Source organism: Acomys minous, assembly GCF_964271855.1.
Source record: "Acomys minous genome assembly, chromosome: 4".
NCBI classification, from domain to species: domain Eukaryota; kingdom Metazoa; phylum Chordata; class Mammalia; order Rodentia; family Muridae; genus Acomys; species Acomys minous.
Window position 1 is genome coordinate 85,675,394 of NC_140486.1, and position 21,188 is coordinate 85,696,581.

The window sequence follows — 21,188 nt, forward strand, 5'->3', positions numbered from 1 at the left end:
GCACATGTAGCCCTAACCAGTATATGCAGGGGCAAGAGATCACCCTTGGAGCCTTGTGCATGCTAGGCAGGTGCTCTACCGACCTAACCACACCCCCAGCCCGTGAATAAGATTGCTTGAAGACCACAGTGCATGAAGGATGTGTGGAAAGAACTGCCCTCCTACTTCCTTCAGGCTTCTCTGTAGGAGACATTAATATTACGGCAACACGTTTTTACCCGTTTTTCCTGGGGGTGGGGCATACCATATGGCACATGTGGAGATCAGAAGACAAGTTGTGGGGGATGACTCACTCCTCCTAGAACCTGGGTCCCAGGGCGCAAACTCAGGTTGTCAGGCCTCACAGCAAGCACCTTTAACTGCTGAGCCAGCAGGCCGCCCTCTGTGGCTCCATTCGTATTTGAGATCACTTTTAAGAGGAAAGCTCCCATGATCACGGACTGTTCGTGCCTAGTTTTAGACTCTGTCCCCTGGTGTTTTGCACACTGAAGCACACACAGATCGTGATATTTGCGCAGCCGCCCTGTGGCTATCAACCTGGGGCCTGCTTCAGGCTCCCCTCAAGGCCCGGGCATCAGTGTTTTTGCATTCCTGAGGCTCCATCTTAGTGAGAAACTGGCTTTGGTGACAAGCTAGTCATAAGACCCTCCATACTGACAGATGTGTTGCCAAATTTAGCAAATAAAAACATGGGTTAGCTAATTAAACTTGAATTTCAAGTAAAGAACAAATATGTACCCAGCAGAAATACGTCCCACACAATTCTTGTTATCTGTCAACTCTACCTAAGGGCTTTAAAGTAAATCCCTAAAGAAACAAACACAGAAGTCTTCCAAAATTCATGGTCTCAGAAAAGTTAAAATTTGGTCTTTTCCTTAAAAAAAAAAAAAAAAAGTATTTTCGGTGCCTTCTAGTTTATATGTGTAATTAGGATCCAACATTTTCAATATAATGTTGATCCCTTAAAATAGTTTATTCTATTCAAAGACACTAAATGGCTGGCCCACTGTGGCCGGTTCTGTGATGCACTGCCTGTCATTGGGAGATGTCTGTGGCTGGCAAGCAAAGGCTTCTATCCACGCTATTGCCGTCCCTTTCCCCCATCCCACACCCACAGCACAAACCTGGCTAAGTGTCAAGGTAAATGGACATCGGGGAGTGCTGAGGTGTCTCCAGCCTCATTTCCTACCCAGGCTGAGAAAGAAGGCTGGTTCTAGGGCCTGAGAGACCAATAGGCTATGGTGGAAAACACCTGTAATCCCAGCACTTGAGCAGCTGAGGCCGGAGCACCACAAGTTCAAAGCTGGCCTGGACTACATGTCAAGACTCCGTTTCAAATGCTACAGAGAGAAGGGCTGAGCAGGCAGTGCCAGTTGATAAAATATTTGCCTATCATGAAGGAAGCCGTGGGTTGCATATTGATCCCAGCATCATCAGGTGTGGTGTTCCATGACTGTAGTCCTAGCTCTTTAAAGGTACAAGGCAGAGGGTTTGAGAAGGCCATTTACAGGCAAGCTCTGGGCCAGCCTGAGTTACAGGAGAACCTGTTCCAAGGAAGTAAGGAAGAAAGGAAAGAAATGGGGAGAGAAGAAAGGAAGGAAGGGATTTGCAATGCAAAGACTAGAGAAGAGCTGAGGTAGTAAGCCTAAACAGAGACATATGTTACCAGAATAAATAATGATGAATGGGTGCTGGAGAGATGGTTCAGAGGTTAGGTTAAGAGCACCATCTGTTCTTCCGAAGGTCCCGAGTTCAATTCCCAGCAACCACATGGTGGCTCACAACCACCTGTAATGAGATCTGGTGCCTTCTTGTGGTGGGCAGAACACTGTATAAATAATAAATAAATCTTAAAAAAAAGAAAAAAGTAAGTAAGTAAATTTTAAAAAAATACTGATGAATGGTGGGCAAAGGGAAGTCTGGAGGTATTCCTGAAATAGCCTGAGCTAGCCCAGAGGTATTCCTGAAATAGCCTGAGCTAGCCCAGAGGTATTCCTGAAATAGCCTGAGCTAGCCCAAAGGTATTCCTGAAATAGCCTGAGCTAGCCCAGAGGTATTCCTGAAATAGCCTGAGCTAGCCCAGAGGTATTCCTGACATAGGCCAGAGACACTTAACAGTGTGCTTTCTGAGGCGTGTGCGCGCGCGCACACACACACACATACACACACAGCATGCCAAAACAGAAGGGCCAGATCATTTCACTGTTTCCCAGAGAAGGAAGCAGAGCCAGAGTCTGAGACTCAGAGTTGGCCTCAATACTTACCCTTGAATCTCGAAAGCCCCTAAACTTACACACTCTAGGTACTGGATGATTTTCTCAACAAACTGGCAGCAAGGCCTCCTGCAGCAGGGTACACTCCTGAATTCTTCTAGAGCATTGAAGCCAGGGAAAGAATCAGGTGAAATGGCCAGGCTCAATCATTTACCAGGTGACTCACTCACACACGACAACCTGCCCTGGACTTTGGAGTCACTTAGCAGGAGTCAAAACAAAAAAAACACAGAAGATCTTCCAGACTGTTGCCAGGCCCAGCTCTCCATGTGAAAGTTCTCAGGTGTCTTCCCAACTCTATCACTGATGAGATTCAGGACAGTGCCTTGAGGTGGTGGCACATGCCTTTAATCCCAGCACACGGGGAAACAGAGGCAGGTGGATCTCTGTGAATTCGAGGCCAGCCTGGTCTACAAAGCAAGTCCAGGACAGTCCAGGCTACACTGAGAAACCCTGTCTTGATAAACTAAGAAAAAGGGCTGGAGAGATGGCTCAGTGGCTAAGAGCGCTGCCTGTTCTTCCGAAGGTCCTGAGTTCAATTACCAGCAGCTGCATGGTGGTTTACAACCATCTGTAATGTGATCTGATGCCCTCTTCTGGCCTGCAGGTGTACATGCAGGAAGAACACTCTACACACAATAATAAATAAATAAATATTAAAAAAGAAAAACTAAGGAAAAAAAAGATTCAGGACAGTGGTTCTGGAATAGCAAGAAACTCTTTGGATTTCATGTCTTTATTGAGGGGGAGGTGACATGTATGTCACAGCACAGTGATTTACCTGCCTCTGCCTCCCAAGTGCTGCGGTTAAAGGTGTTTTGTTTTGTTTTCTGAGACAGGGTTTCTCTGCGTAGCCCTGGCTATCTTGGGTTGCTTTGTAGACCAGACTGACCTCGAACTCACAGAGATCTGCCTGCCTCTGCCTCCCCAAGTGCTGGGATTACAGGTGAGCGCCACCATGCCTGGCTAATGAGGTCATTTTTATCTGTCTCAGAAAATCAGAACAGACATTGTTATGGATGCGTGCTGCAGCCTGAATCCAGCCATTGATATTGGGCAGGTAGGTGCTGGCCTTCCTGAGTGGAAACCCTTCCTAAGGGTGGTTGAGGGGTAAATAAAACCTTCTCACAAGGAGACATTGCCACAAGGCTTAAAATTGTCCTTCCCGCCCCCTTCAGATAGAAGGTGCATTTATTCAAGGAATGGGCCTTTATACCACTGAAGAGCTACACTACTCTCCAGAGGGCGTCCTGTACTCTCGGAGCCCAAACGAATACAAAATCCCAACGGTCACGGATGTCCCTGAGCAGTTTAATGTGTCCCTGCTGCCATCGTCTCGGACTCCGCTCACCATCTACTCGTCCAAGGTAAGCAAGCACATACACCGGTCTCTCCACACTCTAGCAGCCCAGAGAGCACAGCCAGCAAACACCGCCACACAAATGCTCCTACTTATCTGGACCAGGCCCCTTGGAGATCAACCACCCAGGAAAAACTGGGGTCCAGGAAAGAGAAATGCCTCCCAGAACAATCCTGGGCCCTGGTTTCATCAATACCTTCTCTCCCTGAAATTTATAGAAAAGCTTGGGCTTTTCTGAGAGAATAACAGTTTTATTTTAAAACTTTGTCTATTACTTTCTTTCTTTTTTCCATTTTTATTTTTCTTTTATTTTTTTTTGGGGGGGGTGTTTCAAGATAGAATTTTCTGTGTGGCCTTGGCTGGCCTCAAACTCACAGAGATCCACCTGCCTCTGCCTCCCGAGTGCTGGGATTAAAGGCGTGCGCCACTGTCACCCAGTTGTCTATTTCTCTTTTGTTTTTGGTTTTTGGTTTTTGTTTTAGATGGATCTTTTGGAGACCAGAATTACGTCAGATTCACTGTGTAGGCAAGGATAACCTCGAACTCCTGATCTTGCAGTCTCTACCTCCCTAGGGCTGGGATGACAAGTGTGGGCCACCATGCCCAGCTCTCATCTAAGAACTGAGAGTACATCAGGGTCTGGAGGAACGGCCCCAGCTCCGTCACTAAAGCGCTTACCCGAAAGCACAAGAGCATGGGTTCGATCCTCAGAACCCACACAGAAATTCTGGGCATAAGCCAGGTGCAGTGTGCACACCTATAATCCCAGCACTTGAGAGGGAGAGGCAGGCGGATCTCTGGGGCTTTCTGGCCAGTTGGTCTAGCCTAATTGGTGAACACCAAGCCAGTGAGAGACTCTTCCTCAAGGGAGGAAGAGAATGATTCCAAGGATGGTAATTCCAGGATGTCCTCTGGCCTCATACACACACATGCACACATACAACGTACACATGCACCTACACCCATGGACACATGCACATATGCACTTGCACACATGCACCCACACACATGGACACATGCACCCACGCATCCATACACATGCATACATGCTTCCACACACATGCGCCCCCACACATGCACCCATACACATGCATACATGCCTCCACACACATGCACTCCCACACATGGACACATGCACCCCAACACATTGCATACATGCCTCCACATACATGCACTCCCACACATGCACACATGGACACATGCACCCCAACACATTGCATACATGCCTCCACACACATACGCCCACACATATGCACCCACACTCATACACCATAAATGGAGGGGGTGGAGGAAGAATGCAATATTGAGCTGGTGTGGTGGCTCAAATCAGTAATCTCAGGGTAAGCTAAGGCCTGCTTGAGCTATACAGAGAGTTCTAGACCAGCACAAGGTAGCCATGTCTCAGAAAACAAACAAAACCAAAAGAACAAATGAGAGTGACGACATGATACCCCTGGCACCTGTGACATCACCTGGGTTCCCACCGTGGCCCACCATCCTCCTTTGCTCTTAGGTAAATTGCCCATCTCTGAGGGACTTGGGATCCTCAGCCAAACCCAGGAATGAAGCTAGAACAGCCAGTCCCAATTGTGGTGAGAATTTCCTACCCCTAACCAAGACAGACAGACAGACAGACACACACACACACACACAAGTGAGGGATAGATAACATCTAGATTCATTTCAGGCTAAATAATTTGACGGATTTTACAGCAATGCTCGGAAGAGGCCAAGGGTGTGGCTAACCAGCTTCCAGCACGCAAGGCAGCCCCCACAATAAATAGTCATGTGGCTTCAAATGTCAATAGTGTCAGGAAGCAAAGACACCAGCCAACCTTTGCTAATGACTAAAGGAAAGGAGCAGCAAATTAAAATAAAGGTCAGCGTTGTTTGCACTGCTTTACGCAGACCATGGCAAACCTCAGATGGAAACTCCGACAAGGAGTGAGGCGAAAAGTCTTCTTAAAAGCGTTTGGGAAACTTCTAGCTGGGAGTTGGAAGGTGGGAAGGTCACAAACCCTGGACAATGGACAACTTAGGTGCCTATTTAACATATCAAAGAAGACCTGGTCACCAGGTTCTCCCAGCATTCCTCAGTCCCTACCTGTTAAAGGACTATGGCTGGCATACCCTGCCCCCTACCTTAAACTTCTCCAGCTGAGGGCCTGGGCTGCCCTTGCCCTAGCTGCCCTTCCTATATAATGCAGTCATTTTGTTTACTGTCCTCTTTGGTCTACCCTCTACACTCCTGGCCTCTTGGTCTCCTATCCCTTCCCTCTTCCCCCTTTCCCCTTCTCCCTTTCCCCTCTTTCCCCTTCCCTCTCCTCACATGGCCTGGCTCAGGGTCATATTCACTCTGGACCCTCCCAGATGTGTCTGCCTCTGGCTGTGCTCTCCCTTTTATCTACAATAATCTTTTTTCCTCCACCATACCAAGAAACAGTCATGCTCTTTCTTCCTTCCTTCCTTCCTTCCTTCCTTTCTTTCTTTCTTTCTTGAGTAAATTGGGTTTTTTTTCCCCTGAAACAAGAAAAAATATATCTGCAGGATTTTTATCATTTCCAAACTGAATCCCCACCCCCCACCCCCCTCCAGCCTAAGTATTGCTTGTGTACTTGGGTTGGCAATGCCATCTCAGATCAAAGGGAGGAGCATCAACAAGGCCTTCAGACTCTTGCTAGACTAGAAGCCATCCGATAGAGGAAGGCCAGAGGCAGCCAAACGCCCACAGAGAACAGCTCCGGGTCCAGAGTTTCCAGCAGAGCAACCAGCATGGTGGGTATGCTTGTAATCCCAGCACGCAATAGGGAGAGGCAGGAGGATCATGACGTCAATGCCAGCCTAAGCTCCAAAGCAAGATCTCGCTAAAAACAAACAATAAAGCAAGCCTAGGACTGCCAAGATAACACAGAGAAACTAAAAAACTAAAAAATTAAATTAAAAAAAAGGGGGGGGGATTGATGTGGGAGGGTCCACTGTGGTCAGTCCCACACCTGGGCAAGTGGTCCTGGGTTCTCTAAGAAAGCAGGCTGAGCAAGCCGCGGAGCCAGCGAGCAGTAAGCAGCGCCCCTCTGCGGCCTCGGCTTCAGTTCCTGCCTCCAGGTTCCTGCTTTGAACTCGTGCCCTGACTTCCCTTCATGATCAGCATCTGTAAACCACATAAACCCTTCCCAGGTAGCTTTGGATCATGCCGTTTTATCCCAACAGTAGAAAGCAAACCTAGACAAGTTCCCGGCTTCCCTCAGCCTCAGAGTCATACTGGGGAGTCTCTCCCGGCTCTGCTCCTGAAGTTGACAAGTTCAAACCATTGACTGTTCCAATTAAGGCAGCCCTCCCTCACCACACAGAAACACATGTCCACCTTGTGTGTGCCCATACATGTAAACATATGTCCAGCTCCTGTGTGTGTGTGCGTACACGTACATGTAAACACACATGCATGCCTTTCCCATAAAACACATACTTCGCAAATACCTAACAATTAAAGATCGAGAAGGTTTTAAATTTTTAAAGATTTCCAGGGTTTCCCTTGGTCGACAAGCTGGTTGAGAAATATTTGAGATATTTGAGATGTGATTTATAGGGCTGAAAGCCAGGGATTGGGGATACAGTGCTGAACAAGACGAGGCCCTGTCCCCAAAGTAGCTTGCTCTCTACTATAGAAACTTTTCAATCAAATGCATTGCCAGGACAGGTGATTTTTGTATGTTCAGCCTGGTCTACTTCGTGAGCTTCAGGCCACCCAGAGCCACAAAGTGAGACCCTGTCTCAAAAAAACAAAAACCACACACACAAACACAAAAACAAAAACAATAAAATAGACAAAATATGTTTTCTTGCAGGGCCTCGGGGAATCTGGGATGTTCCTAGGGTCATCTGTGTTTTTTGCCATTGCTGATGCGGTGGCTGCAGCACGCAGACAGAGAGACGTAGCTGAGGACTTCACAGTGAAGAGCCCAGCGACCCCAGAGCGGGTGCGGATGGCATGTGCAGATCGGTTCACAGACATGGTAGGGTGTGGCTCTGTTCCCACAGGCTCAGCTCTCCTTCCTGCTCCTTCGGCTTCTTGCATCAGCTCATGACCTAACCCATGTTGATCAAGCTATAAAGTGATAAGAGCAAATCACCAAGTCAGGGCGTGGTGGCACACGCCTTTAATCCCAGCACTTGGGAGGCAGAGGCAGGCAGATCGCTGTGAGTTCGAGGCCAGTCTGATCTACAAAGCCAGTCTAGCACAGCTAGGGCTACACAGAGACCCTGTCTGGGGTGTAGGGAGGGGGGGAGGGGAGGAAGGGGGAGTGAGAGCAAATCACACAGTTGGGTGTGGTGGCACAGGCTTGGAATCCCAGCAGCTAGAAGGCTGAGTCAGGAGAATTTGTCCAGCAGTGGTTCAGACAGTCACCTCACTCTCCTGAACACAGAGCAGGGACCCTGCAGGTCCAGGCTCCTGCATAGCACTGTCCCAGCCTTGTTCTTCTCGTGGCCACTGTAAGATCATGTTGTCTCTTACCCAAAAGCTTAAGCACCTGTGACCTTCAAAACAGTGTCCCATTTTACAATAATAAGCATCCTCGTCTGGAATGGAAGCAGAGTGAGCAAATGCCTCTGAATTTTCCCTGCTTGCCGGCCACCACCGCCACGGCTCATGACAGAGGCCGTCTTCTCACAGGCTGGCTTCTGGAAAACAGACTCCTGCATTTCCAAATTGGAAATGTTTTTAGCAATCGGGGTGTTTGGCACAGCTGTCACATACGGTGGGAAGAAGTGAATCATGTAGCGGCTCTTATTCACTGTTCAGGGGCAGCTGGGCTCCAAGACACGTGGGGTGAGACAGCGTTTTCTGCCAGGTCTGATGATTCCCTGCTGAGAGCGCGTCACTATGTCGCTGTAGACACCAGTTGCCTGCTAATTATTTAAATGCACGTCAACCAGATATTTTGTCAATGTAAGAATAGTTTCAAATTTTCTAAAATATTCGTCAGTGGTTTCTAAACCTCACTTCATGGTAAGTAAAATCTATATTTGATATTGTACGGCTCTTTTTTATTTTTTTAAGACAGGGTTTCTTTGTGTAGACATGGCTGTCCTAAAACTCACTATGTAGAACAGGCTGTCCTACAAACTCAGAGATCTGCCTGCCTCTGGCCTCTGAGTGCTGGGATTAAAGGCGTGCACCACCACCACCCAGCCTTGTAAGGCTCATTTTTAAAAAAGATTTATTTATTTATTTATTTATTTATTTATTTATTTATATAGATGAGTGCTTTATCTGTGCGTACACCTGCATGGCAGAAGAGGGTACGAGATCTCATTATAGATGGTTGTGAACCACCAAGTAGCTATTTCAACTAGAAATAACTGTGATGATGTTTGGGGTGTGTGTGTGTGTGTATGTGTGTGTGTGTGTGTGTTTGTGTTCATGTGAGTCTGTGTGAAAGTTTGCATGCTCCTATGTGCTTGTTTGTAGAGGCCAGAGGCTGATACTGGGTGTCTTCCTTCATTGATCTCCACCTTACATTTTTAGGATTGATTGATTGATTTGTGTGTGTATGTGCTTGCACATGTGTCCCAGAAAAGAGCACGGAATCCCCGGGAGCTGGAGTCACAGGCAGTTGTGAGCCTGTGAGTCACCTGACACGAAGGTGTCACCCAAACTCTGGTCCTCTGAAAGAGCAGCAAGTACTCTAACCACTGAGCTGCCCCTCCAGATATTATTATTATTATAGTGCTCTCATGGGGTCTAAAGCTCCCTGACAGACAAACTAAACCAGTGGTTCTCAACATCCTTAATTCTGCAACCTTTTAATGCAGTTCCTCATGTTGAGGTGACCCCCATTTTTCCCCCTTTTTGGTTTTTCGAGATACAGTTTCTCTGTGTAATAGCCCTGGCTGTCTTGGAACTTTTTTTGTAGACCAGGCTGGCCTGAAACTCACAGCGCTCTGCCTTCCTCTTGGCTCCCAAGTGTGGGATTAAAGGCATGTGCCACCACACCCAGCTTCAAACAATTCTTTTCATTGCTGCTTCATAACTATAATTTTGCTACTGTTTGTTATGAATCATAATGTAAGTGTCTGTGTTTTCCAATGGTCTTAGGCCATCCCTGTGAAAGGATCTTTCCACAACTTCCCCCCCGTAAAGGGGTTGTACCCCACATGTGGAGAACTATTGGCTGGACTGGCTGTCCAGGAAGCCTGAGACCCTCCTGCCTCGGCCTCCCCAGCGCCGAGGTCACAGATGTGCACTGCTGCACCTGGCGTTGCATCCATGCTAGGGAGCCCCTAACTTTATCCACGGAGCCCTCTCCCAAGCCCCCGTGGACACACCTTAACCAGGCTTTGCTTTGTATACGCTTACATGTACAGCGCGTCTTATTTGTAAACTCACTTTACAAATGAGCATGCCCCAGACTTGAACTCTTTTTTCTTTCTTTTTTTTTGTTTTGTTTTTTGTTGTTGTTGTTGTTGTTTTGTTTTGTTTTTTTTGAGATAGGGTTTCTCTGTGTTCCTCTTGGCTTTCTTGGACTCACTTTGTAGACCAAGGTGGCCTCAAACTCACAGCAATCTACCTGCCTTCGCCTCCCAAGTGCTGGGATTAAAGGCTTGCGCCACCAAACCAAGCCAGATATGATCTCTGGATTCCCCCCCCCCCCTTCTCTCTCTCTAGTTAGGGTTTCTCTGTGTAACAGCTCTAGCTGTCCTGGAACTCTCTCTGTAGACCAAGCTGGCCTTGAACTCACAGAGATCCTCCTGCCTCTGCCTCCCAAGTGCTGGGATTAAAGGCTTGCACCACGAAGCCAGGCCAGATATGATCTCTTGAAAGAATTTGAGTAGTATTGTTGGACGATTTCTTCTGAGCCTTCCTCCCTAGAAATTGGAGTTGGGAAAATACTTTTCCCATGGCCTATCACTCAAAAATCCATGTTAAAACTCAAAAATTACATATCTCCCCAAATGTACTCAGGCTATAAATCTGTCATCTAGGATAATTTTGTGCTGAGGCAGGGAAGAGTGTTGTCCTCCATGTTATAAGTTATCTCCACCAATGAAATGAGCCGATTCAAGCCAAATTAAAAGTAAAAATGCAGCCAGGCATGGTAGCCCACACCTTTAACCCCAGCACTCTGGAGGCAGAGGCAGGAGAGTTCGAGGCCAGCCTAATCTACAAAAATGAATCCAATACAGCCAGGGCTACACAGAGAAAGCTTGTCTCAAAAACAAACAACAGCAACAAAACAAAAAGTAAAATTGCAGGCTTATTAGAGGCAGCTCTTCCTCTCCCAGAAAGAAATAACCACTTACCTGATTTTTTTTTCCTTAAACAGAAAAAAAAAAAAAAAAAAAAGACAGTGAAACGCTCAGTACTTTCCCCTTGGAATCAAATGAAATAATGCATGTTAAAATACTGGGTAAATACGAGTCCCTCCGTAAATACTAGAGTTAAGTTTTTCCCTAAATACCCCTAACTGTTAATGACCTGCAAAACATGCCTCTCCTACAAGGCTGAAACAGTATTTCCACATTAAACCAAGCTGACCTCCGAAGGCCAGAACAAACAGGAACTTACAACTAAAAGCCACATTTTCATGGGTAAACTAGTGGGAATTTTAAGACTTTTTTTGTTTTGTTTTTTGAGACAGGGTTTCTCTGTGTTAGCCTTGGCTGTCCTAGACTCACTTTGTAGATCAGACTGGTCTTGAACTCACAGTGATCCGCCTGCCTCTGCCTCCTAAGTGCTGGGACTAAAGGCATGTGCCACCACGCCCAGTTAAGAATTTTAAGATTTTAAAAACAAAACAAAAAAAACCAAAGTTTTTCTGTGTATCCCTGGTTGTCCTAGAACTCAATCTGTAGACCAGGCTGTCCTCAAACTCAGACATCGTGGTAGCACACACCTTTAATCCCGGCACTCGGGAGGCAGAGTTCAAGACCAGTCTGATCTACAAAGTGAGTCTAGGACAGCCAAGGCTAACACAGAGAAACCCTGTCTCAAAAATAACAAAAAACAAAAAGTTTATTGTTGTTGATATATACATTATATATATGTATTTTTTAATTTATTTATTTATTGGTTTTTCAAGACAGGGTTTCTCTATGTAGCCTTGCCTGTCCTGGACTCGCTTTGTAGACCAGGCTGGCCTCGAACTTACAGTGTGCCTGTGTGCTGGGGCTACAAGCATGTGCCACCACGCGTGGCTCTGTTACTTGTTTTTTATTTTGTGTGTGCGCATGGGGAGCAAACTTGGGACCTTGTTATTACCAGTAGAGGGGAAAAATTAAATAGTTGCAAAGCTATGATCTGTATGAGGGCTCTGGATGTGGGGTGTGCTTGCCTAGCCTCACAGGACCCTAACCTCAATCCCTAGCCTCAGGAAAAAGAAAAAAAGGAAGAAAAGATGAGATCCATGGGATGGCCTAAAAGAAACACGAGTAAGGCCGATTAGCAAATTGTTTCCATTTCCAGGAAGCTAAAATCAAACAACTCCACCTAGAAACAAATTTGCAAATAGGCTTTTAGTTCACACCACATTTTGAATAGCAGCCTTGAGAGAGTGCTGACTCACTCACGGAGGAGCCTCCCTACCCTACCGCTACAGTCGCTGGGGAAAGTCCTTTCCTCTTAGACTAGTCTCCGTTTACAACAGCTAGACCCGCCCAGACAAGGCCTGCTTCCCTGTAAGACTGGCCTGGTTTCTGCAAGGCTTACCGTTTACCTGCAAACCCCAAGGGGGTCACTGACTTGCTCTCTTGCCATGCTGGTACCTCATGTTCTCTGCCAACTCTTTTCTCACAATGCCTAGACTCAGTGACCCTTAGTAATGTTAAAGGGGTCACCCGCTTAGTTCAATAAAGGGAGCCCCTTCCTCCCAGATGGGGGAGCAGAGGAGGTAAGAACACAGTGCCTGCCCAGTGCCCCGTCCACCCGCACTGCTGGCTCAGTATGAAGAAGTGTGCTGGAGCCTCATCCTATAACCAGCTCAGATTTCACTGCACTAGAGGAGCTGGTACTGCCAGTCCTACAGGACTGCATTCCATTTCTTGGGGTGCACATAATCAGCGAGTAGAAACATGCAGCCCCCAGCATGTTTAGCTGCTATCCTGGCCACAGCTAATTGGCAGGGCCTTAGCCCAGTATGGGCATGCCTCAGTCACATGGATTCGTTGAGCCAGAGGACAGAAACAGACTACATGCTGTGTCTCTGTACTGACTTCTCAGGGTAGAGCCCCCACCCCCACCTCCAAGCATTGAACCTAGGTTCCTGAGACACGTGCATAGACATGTAATGCACACGGACACACATTTGGCGCATAGCTTGTAAAACTGGTTCTGCTTTAAAGATGGATGCCCAGGATGCACCTGACACCTGACACATTGGTCATGCTGTTACCAAATTGGAATCGGTCTTCTCTGGCATTGTTTTAGTGATTGTGCGGGTGATGCTGATGTCGTGATGTTGCAGGGCTGGCAAGGGGATGCAGGTCTTCACATAGGCCAGGTGTATGCCCTAGAACTGCATCCAGCCTTCTAATACTATTATTGAATGTGTATGTATGTATAAGAAATATATATATATACATATATTATATGTATAACCTAAAAACTCCTGCTGGCAGGGGGATCAGGAGGTGAAGCCATAATGAGTTTGAGGCAAGCCTGGGCTATGTACATGACCCTGTCTCAGAGAAAGACGGAAAGTACCCTACCCTGAGATCTGCATCAGAAGAACTGCTGATGCAGACCAAACTAGAGGCCCCTGGGTGCAGAGGTTCTCTTTCAGTTCATGATGGCCTCCATCTTACCGATGATGAACGTGACATGTGCTGTCCTGATAGGGTGGCTGTCCTAATTCAAAATATCTGCCTGTCTTCGGTCTGTTGATCTTTTCCCCAGCTGCTTGCAGCAGCAGTATCTTGTGTGGAAAAAAAAGCCATTCATTTGAAAAAGTCATTTGAGAGGCTGGTGAGATGCCTCAGCAAGTAAACGTCATTTTTCTGTGTGTCTGTCTCTAGCAAAGGGCTTTGCTCTCTCTTTTGTTGAACAGCACAGAAAGCATCACTTGGGGGAAGGAATGAGGGGCACTTCAGAGAAATCTTTAACAGGGTTTTACAAGAGATTAAGCTACTGACTCCATGTGACCCCAACTGACCAGATAACGCACATCACAGTTTATCAACCAGTATCCATATGTGTGGTGGTCAACATTTATGGTGGCTGTTCATTTTAGAAGATTACTTTCAAATTCCACATTTGCTGCTCTCAGCCCAGAGTACACATGCTTTGTTCTAAGTCAGGAGGGTGGAAGAGCACATCACTTAAGATGACAGCCGTGAGCTGGCCTGGTGGCGCACACCTGTAACCCCAGCACTCAGGGAGGCAGAGGCAGATGTTAGAATTGTGAGCGAGAACTGCATCATGCTGCTTTCACTGAATCTCACACAGTCATGTAACACTGCAGGCCCTCTAGGAAACGTGCCCCAAGTGGTATCAACTGTGCCTCTGCAGCCCCAGGACTCACAACTTCTGTTTAAGCAGTTTCTTTCTTTCTTTCTTTCTTTCCTTCTTCTTCTTCTTCCTCTTCCTCTTCTTTTCTTTCTTTCTTTCTTTCTTTCTTTTTTTTTTTTTTTTGAGGCAAGATTTCTCTGTGTAGCCTTGGCCATCCTAGACTCCTTTGTAGACCAGGCTGGCCTCGAACTCATAACAATCCGCCTGCCTCTGCCTCCCTAGTGCTGGGATTAAAGGTGTGCGCCACTACGCCCGGCTGCTTAAGTAGTTTCTAACCATGCATGTTCTCTACCATGTGGTGATGCTTACTTACTTTCCCGATAGGACCTTGCCCATCCTCAGTGTAGGGCAAGTGTGGTCCCAGACTAAGAGGGCAGTCTAAGGCTAGGAAGCTGGGGAGTAGCTCAGACTCCAGATAAGAGGAGGAGGGCGAAGAGGTACCTGGGACAAAAAGGTACCCAAGGGGCCCTGATTTGCTGGAGAAAATAAGAAGCAGGGGTTTTGTTTGCTTGCTTGCTTTGATTTTGGTGTTTGTTTGTTTTTGCTTTGCTTGTTTGGCTTTGGTTTTTTTCAAGACAGGGTTTCTCTGTGTAGCCTTGGCTGTCCTGGACTCACTTTGTAGACCAGGCTGGCCTCGAACACCCAGAGATCCATCTGCCTCTGCCTCTCGAGTGCTGGGCTTAAAGGCATGCGCCACAACACCTGGCTCAAATAAATGTTTTTTTTTTTTTTTACAAAACCAAAATCAAGCTGGGCATGGTGACACACACCTGTAATCCCAGCACTCTGGGAGGCAGATCTTTGTCAGGCCAGCCTGTATAGAGTGAGTCCAGAACAGCCAAGGTTATATGGAGAAACCCTTGAAGAAAAAAAAATATTCCAAAGACCTACACACTCTACCTGAGCTACATTCCCAATATGAATAGAAAATAAGCACTTTGGGAAATCTTTATGGTTTTCCATTACTGGTATTAATATCATATTGGGAATGTAGCTCAGGTAGAGTGTGTGGGTCTTTGAATCTTTTTTTTTTTTTCTTCAAGACAGGATTTCTCCATGTCACTCAGAGTGCACACTTAGCCTTGCATACGGCTCTGGGTCTAATCCTCATCACCAGAAAAATTAAAATAATTTAAAATGGACATGAATGTCAATGCTGCAAACAAAACCATGAGCAGAGATAATAAATGTGTTTGTGGCTCTGAGGCCAAAGCTAAGAGGATGGGTTCTCAGAGAAAACAGACGTCTAGACCATGAGGACCATAAAGGAGTCAAATTCAGGAAACATGTAGCCCAGGATAGCAAGGAGAGCTTGGGTTTAACCATTAGGAGTGCACACCATACACCTTTGGCTAATGCTGTGCACGGGGCTGTCACCATGACACTGGGAAAGAGTATCCTAGTCCAATCACTTTCTGTTCTCATATGCTGATAAAAGTTATAACTCAAAAGGAACCAGAAAAACTGCCTTCTCTTATGAGAAGTTTTGAGACCTTAACATTTGATATGGCCAGGCGTGTTGGTGTAATTTTTACCTGATTGCACATAGTTAATTGATGTTAGAGTAAACGTCTTTTATTTAGACATAAAGGGGGAAATGTTGCAGGATATTTGATCCCATTGTGATCCTTCAGATTGTGAACTGTAAAAACCTGTGTTTTGTTTGTTGTGACATACTTTTTATCCAAGAACTTTCTGTTTGTTGTAAACAGGTGATTAAGGTGTGGCTCAGCCCTAGCACACACCTTTAATCCAAGACCTATCTGTACATACAATTTAACCCTAGGTCAAGAGGCAGAGCAAGAAACCAGTTTGCAGGGATTAAAAAGTAGGAGGGACTTTGAGTTGAGGGGTATTTAAGACAGCGTGTGGAAGCAGAAGGGGCCTTTAGCTCTTCAGCTCTTCAGCCCCTTAGCCTTTGCCTTTTGGGGCTCTGAGCTAGTAAGACTTGGCCTTGGGTTTTTTTGGCCTTTCCACCTGGGCTTTCAACTGAGGTAGTGAGCCTTTTGGGCCTTTTCCATCAGGGTGTGAGCTGAGTAGGAAGGTCAGCTGGGTGCTTTCTCTGCCTCTCTGAGCTAGCAGGTTTTCACCAGCATCTGGCTCCTGAGTCTTTATTAGTAAAATAGAATAAATGGGATTTTCTTTTAAGACAACAGTCTTTATTTCTCTTTTTCTTTAGATCCCAAGAGATGACCCAAAGACATTTAAACCTTGGTCTATACCTATAGCATAAGCTGCCATCATTTCCTACAAGGTAAGACCATTAAATTAAATGATAACCACTCCAGGAGAGGGAAAACGGTTTCAAACTATGTTCCACAGAACCCTGTATGGATGCAAGTGCTCATTCAAACCACTGAATCTTAGCCAACACGTTAAGTTGCAGCACTAAACATTAGCAGCTTAGAATATGATTATGTCAGTCAGGAGATTATAGCCAACACTGAAGGGTTTGTTTTTCTTTCTTTCTTTCTTTTTTTTTTTTAAGATTTATTTATGTGTGTATATATATATGTGTGTGTGTGTGCTTTATTTGTATGTATGACAGAAGAGGGCATCAGGTCTCATTATAGATGATTGTGAGTCACCATGTGGCTGCTGGGAATCAAACTTGGGACCTCTGGAAGAGCAGCCAGTGTTCTTAACCACTGAGCCATCTCTCTAGCCCTGAAGTTTTTCTTTTTAAATAAAATTTAAAAATGAGAATGTAGAAGATCAAGACATTTTAGATACTCTGTTCTCTGATTTGTGTAAGATACTAGCTACTTAAATGCAAAACTAACGTCAGACTTGCTGATTTCTGCTTCTCTGACTAGCTGGCATTTTCAAAAAAGTTACCTGTCTACGTTTGGGGGTTCAGCCAATTCAGCTTTGTGTTGTTGTCCTGACACAAAATTCAGAGCACCAAAGGTGGCACTGAGATCCCCTGATGAGAAATACGTAGTCATTGTAAGAAAATCATACTCTTGGGGGGCTAAGGAAATTGCTCAGTGGGTGAGATGCTTGCTGCACAAGCATAAAAATATAAAAATCTGAGTTCAAATTCCTAATGACTGCCCAAGTAAAAGTGGTGGCATCTACAAGGCCGGCACTGGAAAGGCCAAAATGGTAAACTCTGGGTTCAGTGAGAGACCCTGTTGGGGGAAAATGAGGTAAAAGGGCTTAAAAGACAGCTCAGTGGTTAAGAGGATTTATTGCTCTCTTTCTTTTTTTTTTTCTTTGGGGGGGGGGCAGGGGTGCAGGGGCGTATGAGACAGGGTTTCTCTGGATAGTCTTGACTTTCCTGGACTCTCTTTGTAGACCAGGCTGGCCTCGAACTCACAGAGATCCACCTGCCTCTGCCTCCCGTGTGCTGGGATTAAAGGCGTGCGCCACTACACCCAGCACTCTTTTTCTTTTTGAAACAGGGTTTGCTATCACAAACTCATAGAGATCTTTTTTAACATGAGGGAGTTTTGTGCTGTTTATAACTGTTCTCTCTTTCCTTCCTCAGATTATTCAAGTGAAAGGACAGCCTCTTAATCCTAACTGGATTCCAAACTGATAATCATATTCTCTTTGGCGGGAGGGGGGGGTGAGCCCTGTCACAAAGCTTAGAAACACTATGCAAATCTGACTACTGTAACAAGATGAATCATTGCTTACAAATTAGTTACTTAGTGTCCTCAGCCTAGAGGCCACCAGACAAGCATCGCAGTGTTTGAAGCGCATTTAGAAAAGACTGAGTAAATGCTGCTGCTGCAGATGGAGAAAGGCGACCTGGTGCACAGACAGCATCTTTGCCTCATGGACCCTCCCAGCAGACAGTGATGCCTCTGATGCCAGAGCCACTGAGCCCCAGCAGGGCGAGGTTTCTGCAAGGTTTTCGTTTGTTTTCACAAGTATGGCTGTGGGTCTATGTAAGTGCATTTGACAGAAGAGGAGTGGTATTTTCCTGGTCAGATGATTGTTGAATGAGTGAGTATTCCCTGTGGAATTTGAAGGGCAGTTTGAATGCATTAGCACAAAATGTTTTGCTTTTATTTCTGTGGGGTTTTCTGTCTTTGTTTTGTTTTGCTTTACCTTTTTTTTTTTTTTAAATGGAAAACATCTCATCTGATATCAGGATATTAGAAATACAGGAGAACTCAGTTTCCCATGCACTGAAATAGGTAACAGAGAGTAAAGGAATCATAAATTGTAGTCTGCCTTATACTGTGGGTTAAGATATTTAGGAGTTAAAATGGAGGTCGGTGGTGGAGGGTTTGCCTAGTATGTTCTATGTCAGTCCTGAGTTTGAACCCCAGCACAACAACAACAATAACAACAACAATGTAAAACAATAAATGATAAAATATGCAGGGTCCATGGAAGTCTACTTGGGTTTTAAGAGCTTTCAAAAGAAAGCTGCATATAAGTTGGGCCTATTGGCCAGAAGTGGAAGAGAAAACTGACATTGTACCAGCCAGGGTTCACGGGTCCTAGTGAGCGGACTCCAGAAGGCGGCAGAGAAGGTGAGGAGGAGCGAGGGGAGGGCAGGAGTGACTGAGTGACTGAGTGACTGAGTGTGCTGGGGTCAACAGCGGCCTGGCGAGGAGGCTCGAGTCACAGGCACGTTGGCTGCAGGGACCAGGGCACAGCTGTCCACGGGCCCTTCTGTTGACTTTATGGTTCCCTGGCCACGGGAGTCCAAGGGAGAAAGTGAGATGAAGTGCAGAAGACTCCCAAGCAGGGAGGGCACGTTAAGGCATGAGGGCAGAAGAGGCAGCGAACTTTTTGGGGTGACTGAGGTGGAAACTGAAATTAATAAAACAAATTTAAGCTCTTTTGAAAATAAATTCCTTAGCTTAAAATCAAATGAAAATGTCAGAAGTTTGCTTTATCATTTGGATTATCTTAAATGGTTATACATATGATTAGTTTGTTTAAATTTGGTTTCTTAGGGATAAGGGTACTTACTGAAAGTGCATTTTTTTTTTGTCATGGATGAGTTTTTCTAAAATACTCAAATGAGTGGGGTCTGCATGTAAATGATCCCTGTAAGTTGATGTACTAGAATCTAGAAAGTGTAAATCTTAATAAAGGACTTTTTAAAAATCACACTTGACTCAAGGCCAGTCAGGGCTATATGGGGAGACTATGTCTCAAAAAGTAAAAAAGGGATGGGGGCTGAAGAGATGGCTCTGTGATTAAGAACACTGGCTGCTCTTCCAGAGGACCTGAGTTCAATTCCCAGCACCCATTTGGCACCTCACAACTGTCTGTAGTCCACCTCAAAGTGATTTGACACCCTTACACAGACATATATGCAGGGCAAAACACCAGTGCACATAAAATAAAAAAGAAAATAGCCGGGCGTGTTGGTGCCCACCTTTAATCCCAGCACTTGGGAGGCAGAGGCAGGTGGATCACTGTGAGTTTGAGGCCAGCCTGGTGTACAAAGCAAGTCCAGGAAAGCCAAGGCTACACAGAGAAACCCTGTCTAAAAACAAAACAAAACAAAAAACCAATAAACAAAACACCACCAACCAAAAAAAATCACATTTGAAGTCATATGTTTGAAACATACTCTCTGGGTTTCATAGCAGCCTGAGGCGCATGTTGGAGATGCAGCAGCGTGAAGCATTTTTTCCGATGGTTTCTTGGTTTGCTACCAAGAAAATAATTCAGGATGAGCAGTAGGAACCAGAATTGGAGTTTACTAAGAGATTCTGTTCATTTACATTTATTTGTATGTATGTTTTGCCTTCCTGTATTTATATGCACCACATGCACGGCTGCCACCCTTGGATATCAGAAGACGGCACCAGATGCCCTAGAACTGAGGTTACAGATTTTTGTGAGCACCAAAAAAATGGGGCTGGGAATGGAAGCTGGGTCCTCTAAGAGCAACAAGTGCTCTTAACCACTGAGCAACCCCTCTAGCCCCTACCTTTTACTCTTCATCCATAACATAAATTCATCTCAAACACCCACATACTTCTGTCAAGATCAGAGGCACCCTTAGAATGACTAAATGTCACAATGTTGGTGAAAATCTAAGGTTAAAAAAAAAAAAAGTACAGGGTCAGTGAGTGCTTAAAAGCAACTGTTGTCGGGCAGGAGAGACGGCTCTGAGGTCAAGGGCACTGGCTGTTCTTCCAAAGGTCCTGAGTTCAATCCCCAGCAAGCATATAATGGCTCACAAACATCTATAATGAGATATAGTGCCCTCTTCTGGCATGCAGGCACACATGTGGGCAGAATACCTTATAAATAATAAATCTTAAATATGTATATATATACATATAGATATATATTTTTATATATATATTTGGTACCTGCAGGTATATATGCAGGTCTGGAGAGATGGCTCAGAGGTTAAGAGCACTGGCTGCTCTTCCAAAGGTCCTGAGTTCATTCCCAGCAACCACATGGTAGCTCACAGCCATCAATAATGAGATCTGGTGCCCTCTTCTGTTCTGCAAGCATATGTGCAGGCAGAACACTGTACACATAATAAATCTTAAAAAAAAAAAAAAAAAAAAGCAACTGCTATCAAGCCTGAGGAAATGAGTTCAATCCCTGGGTCCTCCATGAAGGAGAAAGCCAACCCCCACAATTTTCCTCTGACCTCCACATGTGTGCCCACAAATAAATACATTTTTTTAAAGTACCTAATTTCTTCTCCTGTTTAGGTTTTGTTTTGTTTTGTTATAGTCAGGGCCTTACTATGTATCCCTGGCTGCCCTGGAATTCACTATGTAGACCAGGCTGCTGGAACTCAGATATCCGCCTGCCTCTGCCTCCAAAGTGCTAGAATTAAAGTCATGCACCACCACACTCTGCTTGCCTGGTTTTAATACTCGCTTTTGCTGTTTCCCTTTTCTGTTCAGATGATTTTACCCAGTTTCCTACCGTTGGCATCAGCTTGGTACCTGTGCTAATAAGAAACTAAAATTGTTTTGTGCGAGGGGGTTGTCTTTTTTAAACAAGTTTTACTATGTAGCTCAGGCTGGCTTAGAACTTGTGACTCTCCTCCACTGGCCTTCTGAGAGCTGAGGTGGCAAGCCTATGTCACCACATTCAGCTGAAA

At 45.5% G+C, this 21,188-nt stretch overlaps 1 protein-coding gene across 1 annotated transcript in view; it reads left to right on the plus strand.

The window, feature by feature from the left end:
• Positions 1-18,091, plus strand: part of LOC311595705 (aldehyde oxidase 2-like) — an 82,479-nt gene extending 64,388 nt beyond the window's left edge. The window contains exons 32-36 of the mRNA XM_084778670.1: positions 3,268-3,333; positions 3,452-3,640; positions 7,476-7,643; positions 16,314-16,388; positions 17,628-18,091. Coding sequence (XP_084634796.1) covers positions 3,268-3,333; positions 3,452-3,640; positions 7,476-7,643; positions 16,314-16,367 — 477 coding nt within the window. The 3' untranslated portion in view covers positions 16,368-16,388; positions 17,628-18,091. The remainder of the gene's footprint in view (positions 1-3,267; positions 3,334-3,451; positions 3,641-7,475; positions 7,644-16,313; positions 16,389-17,627) is intronic.
• Positions 18,092-21,188: the final 3,097 nt, after the last annotated feature.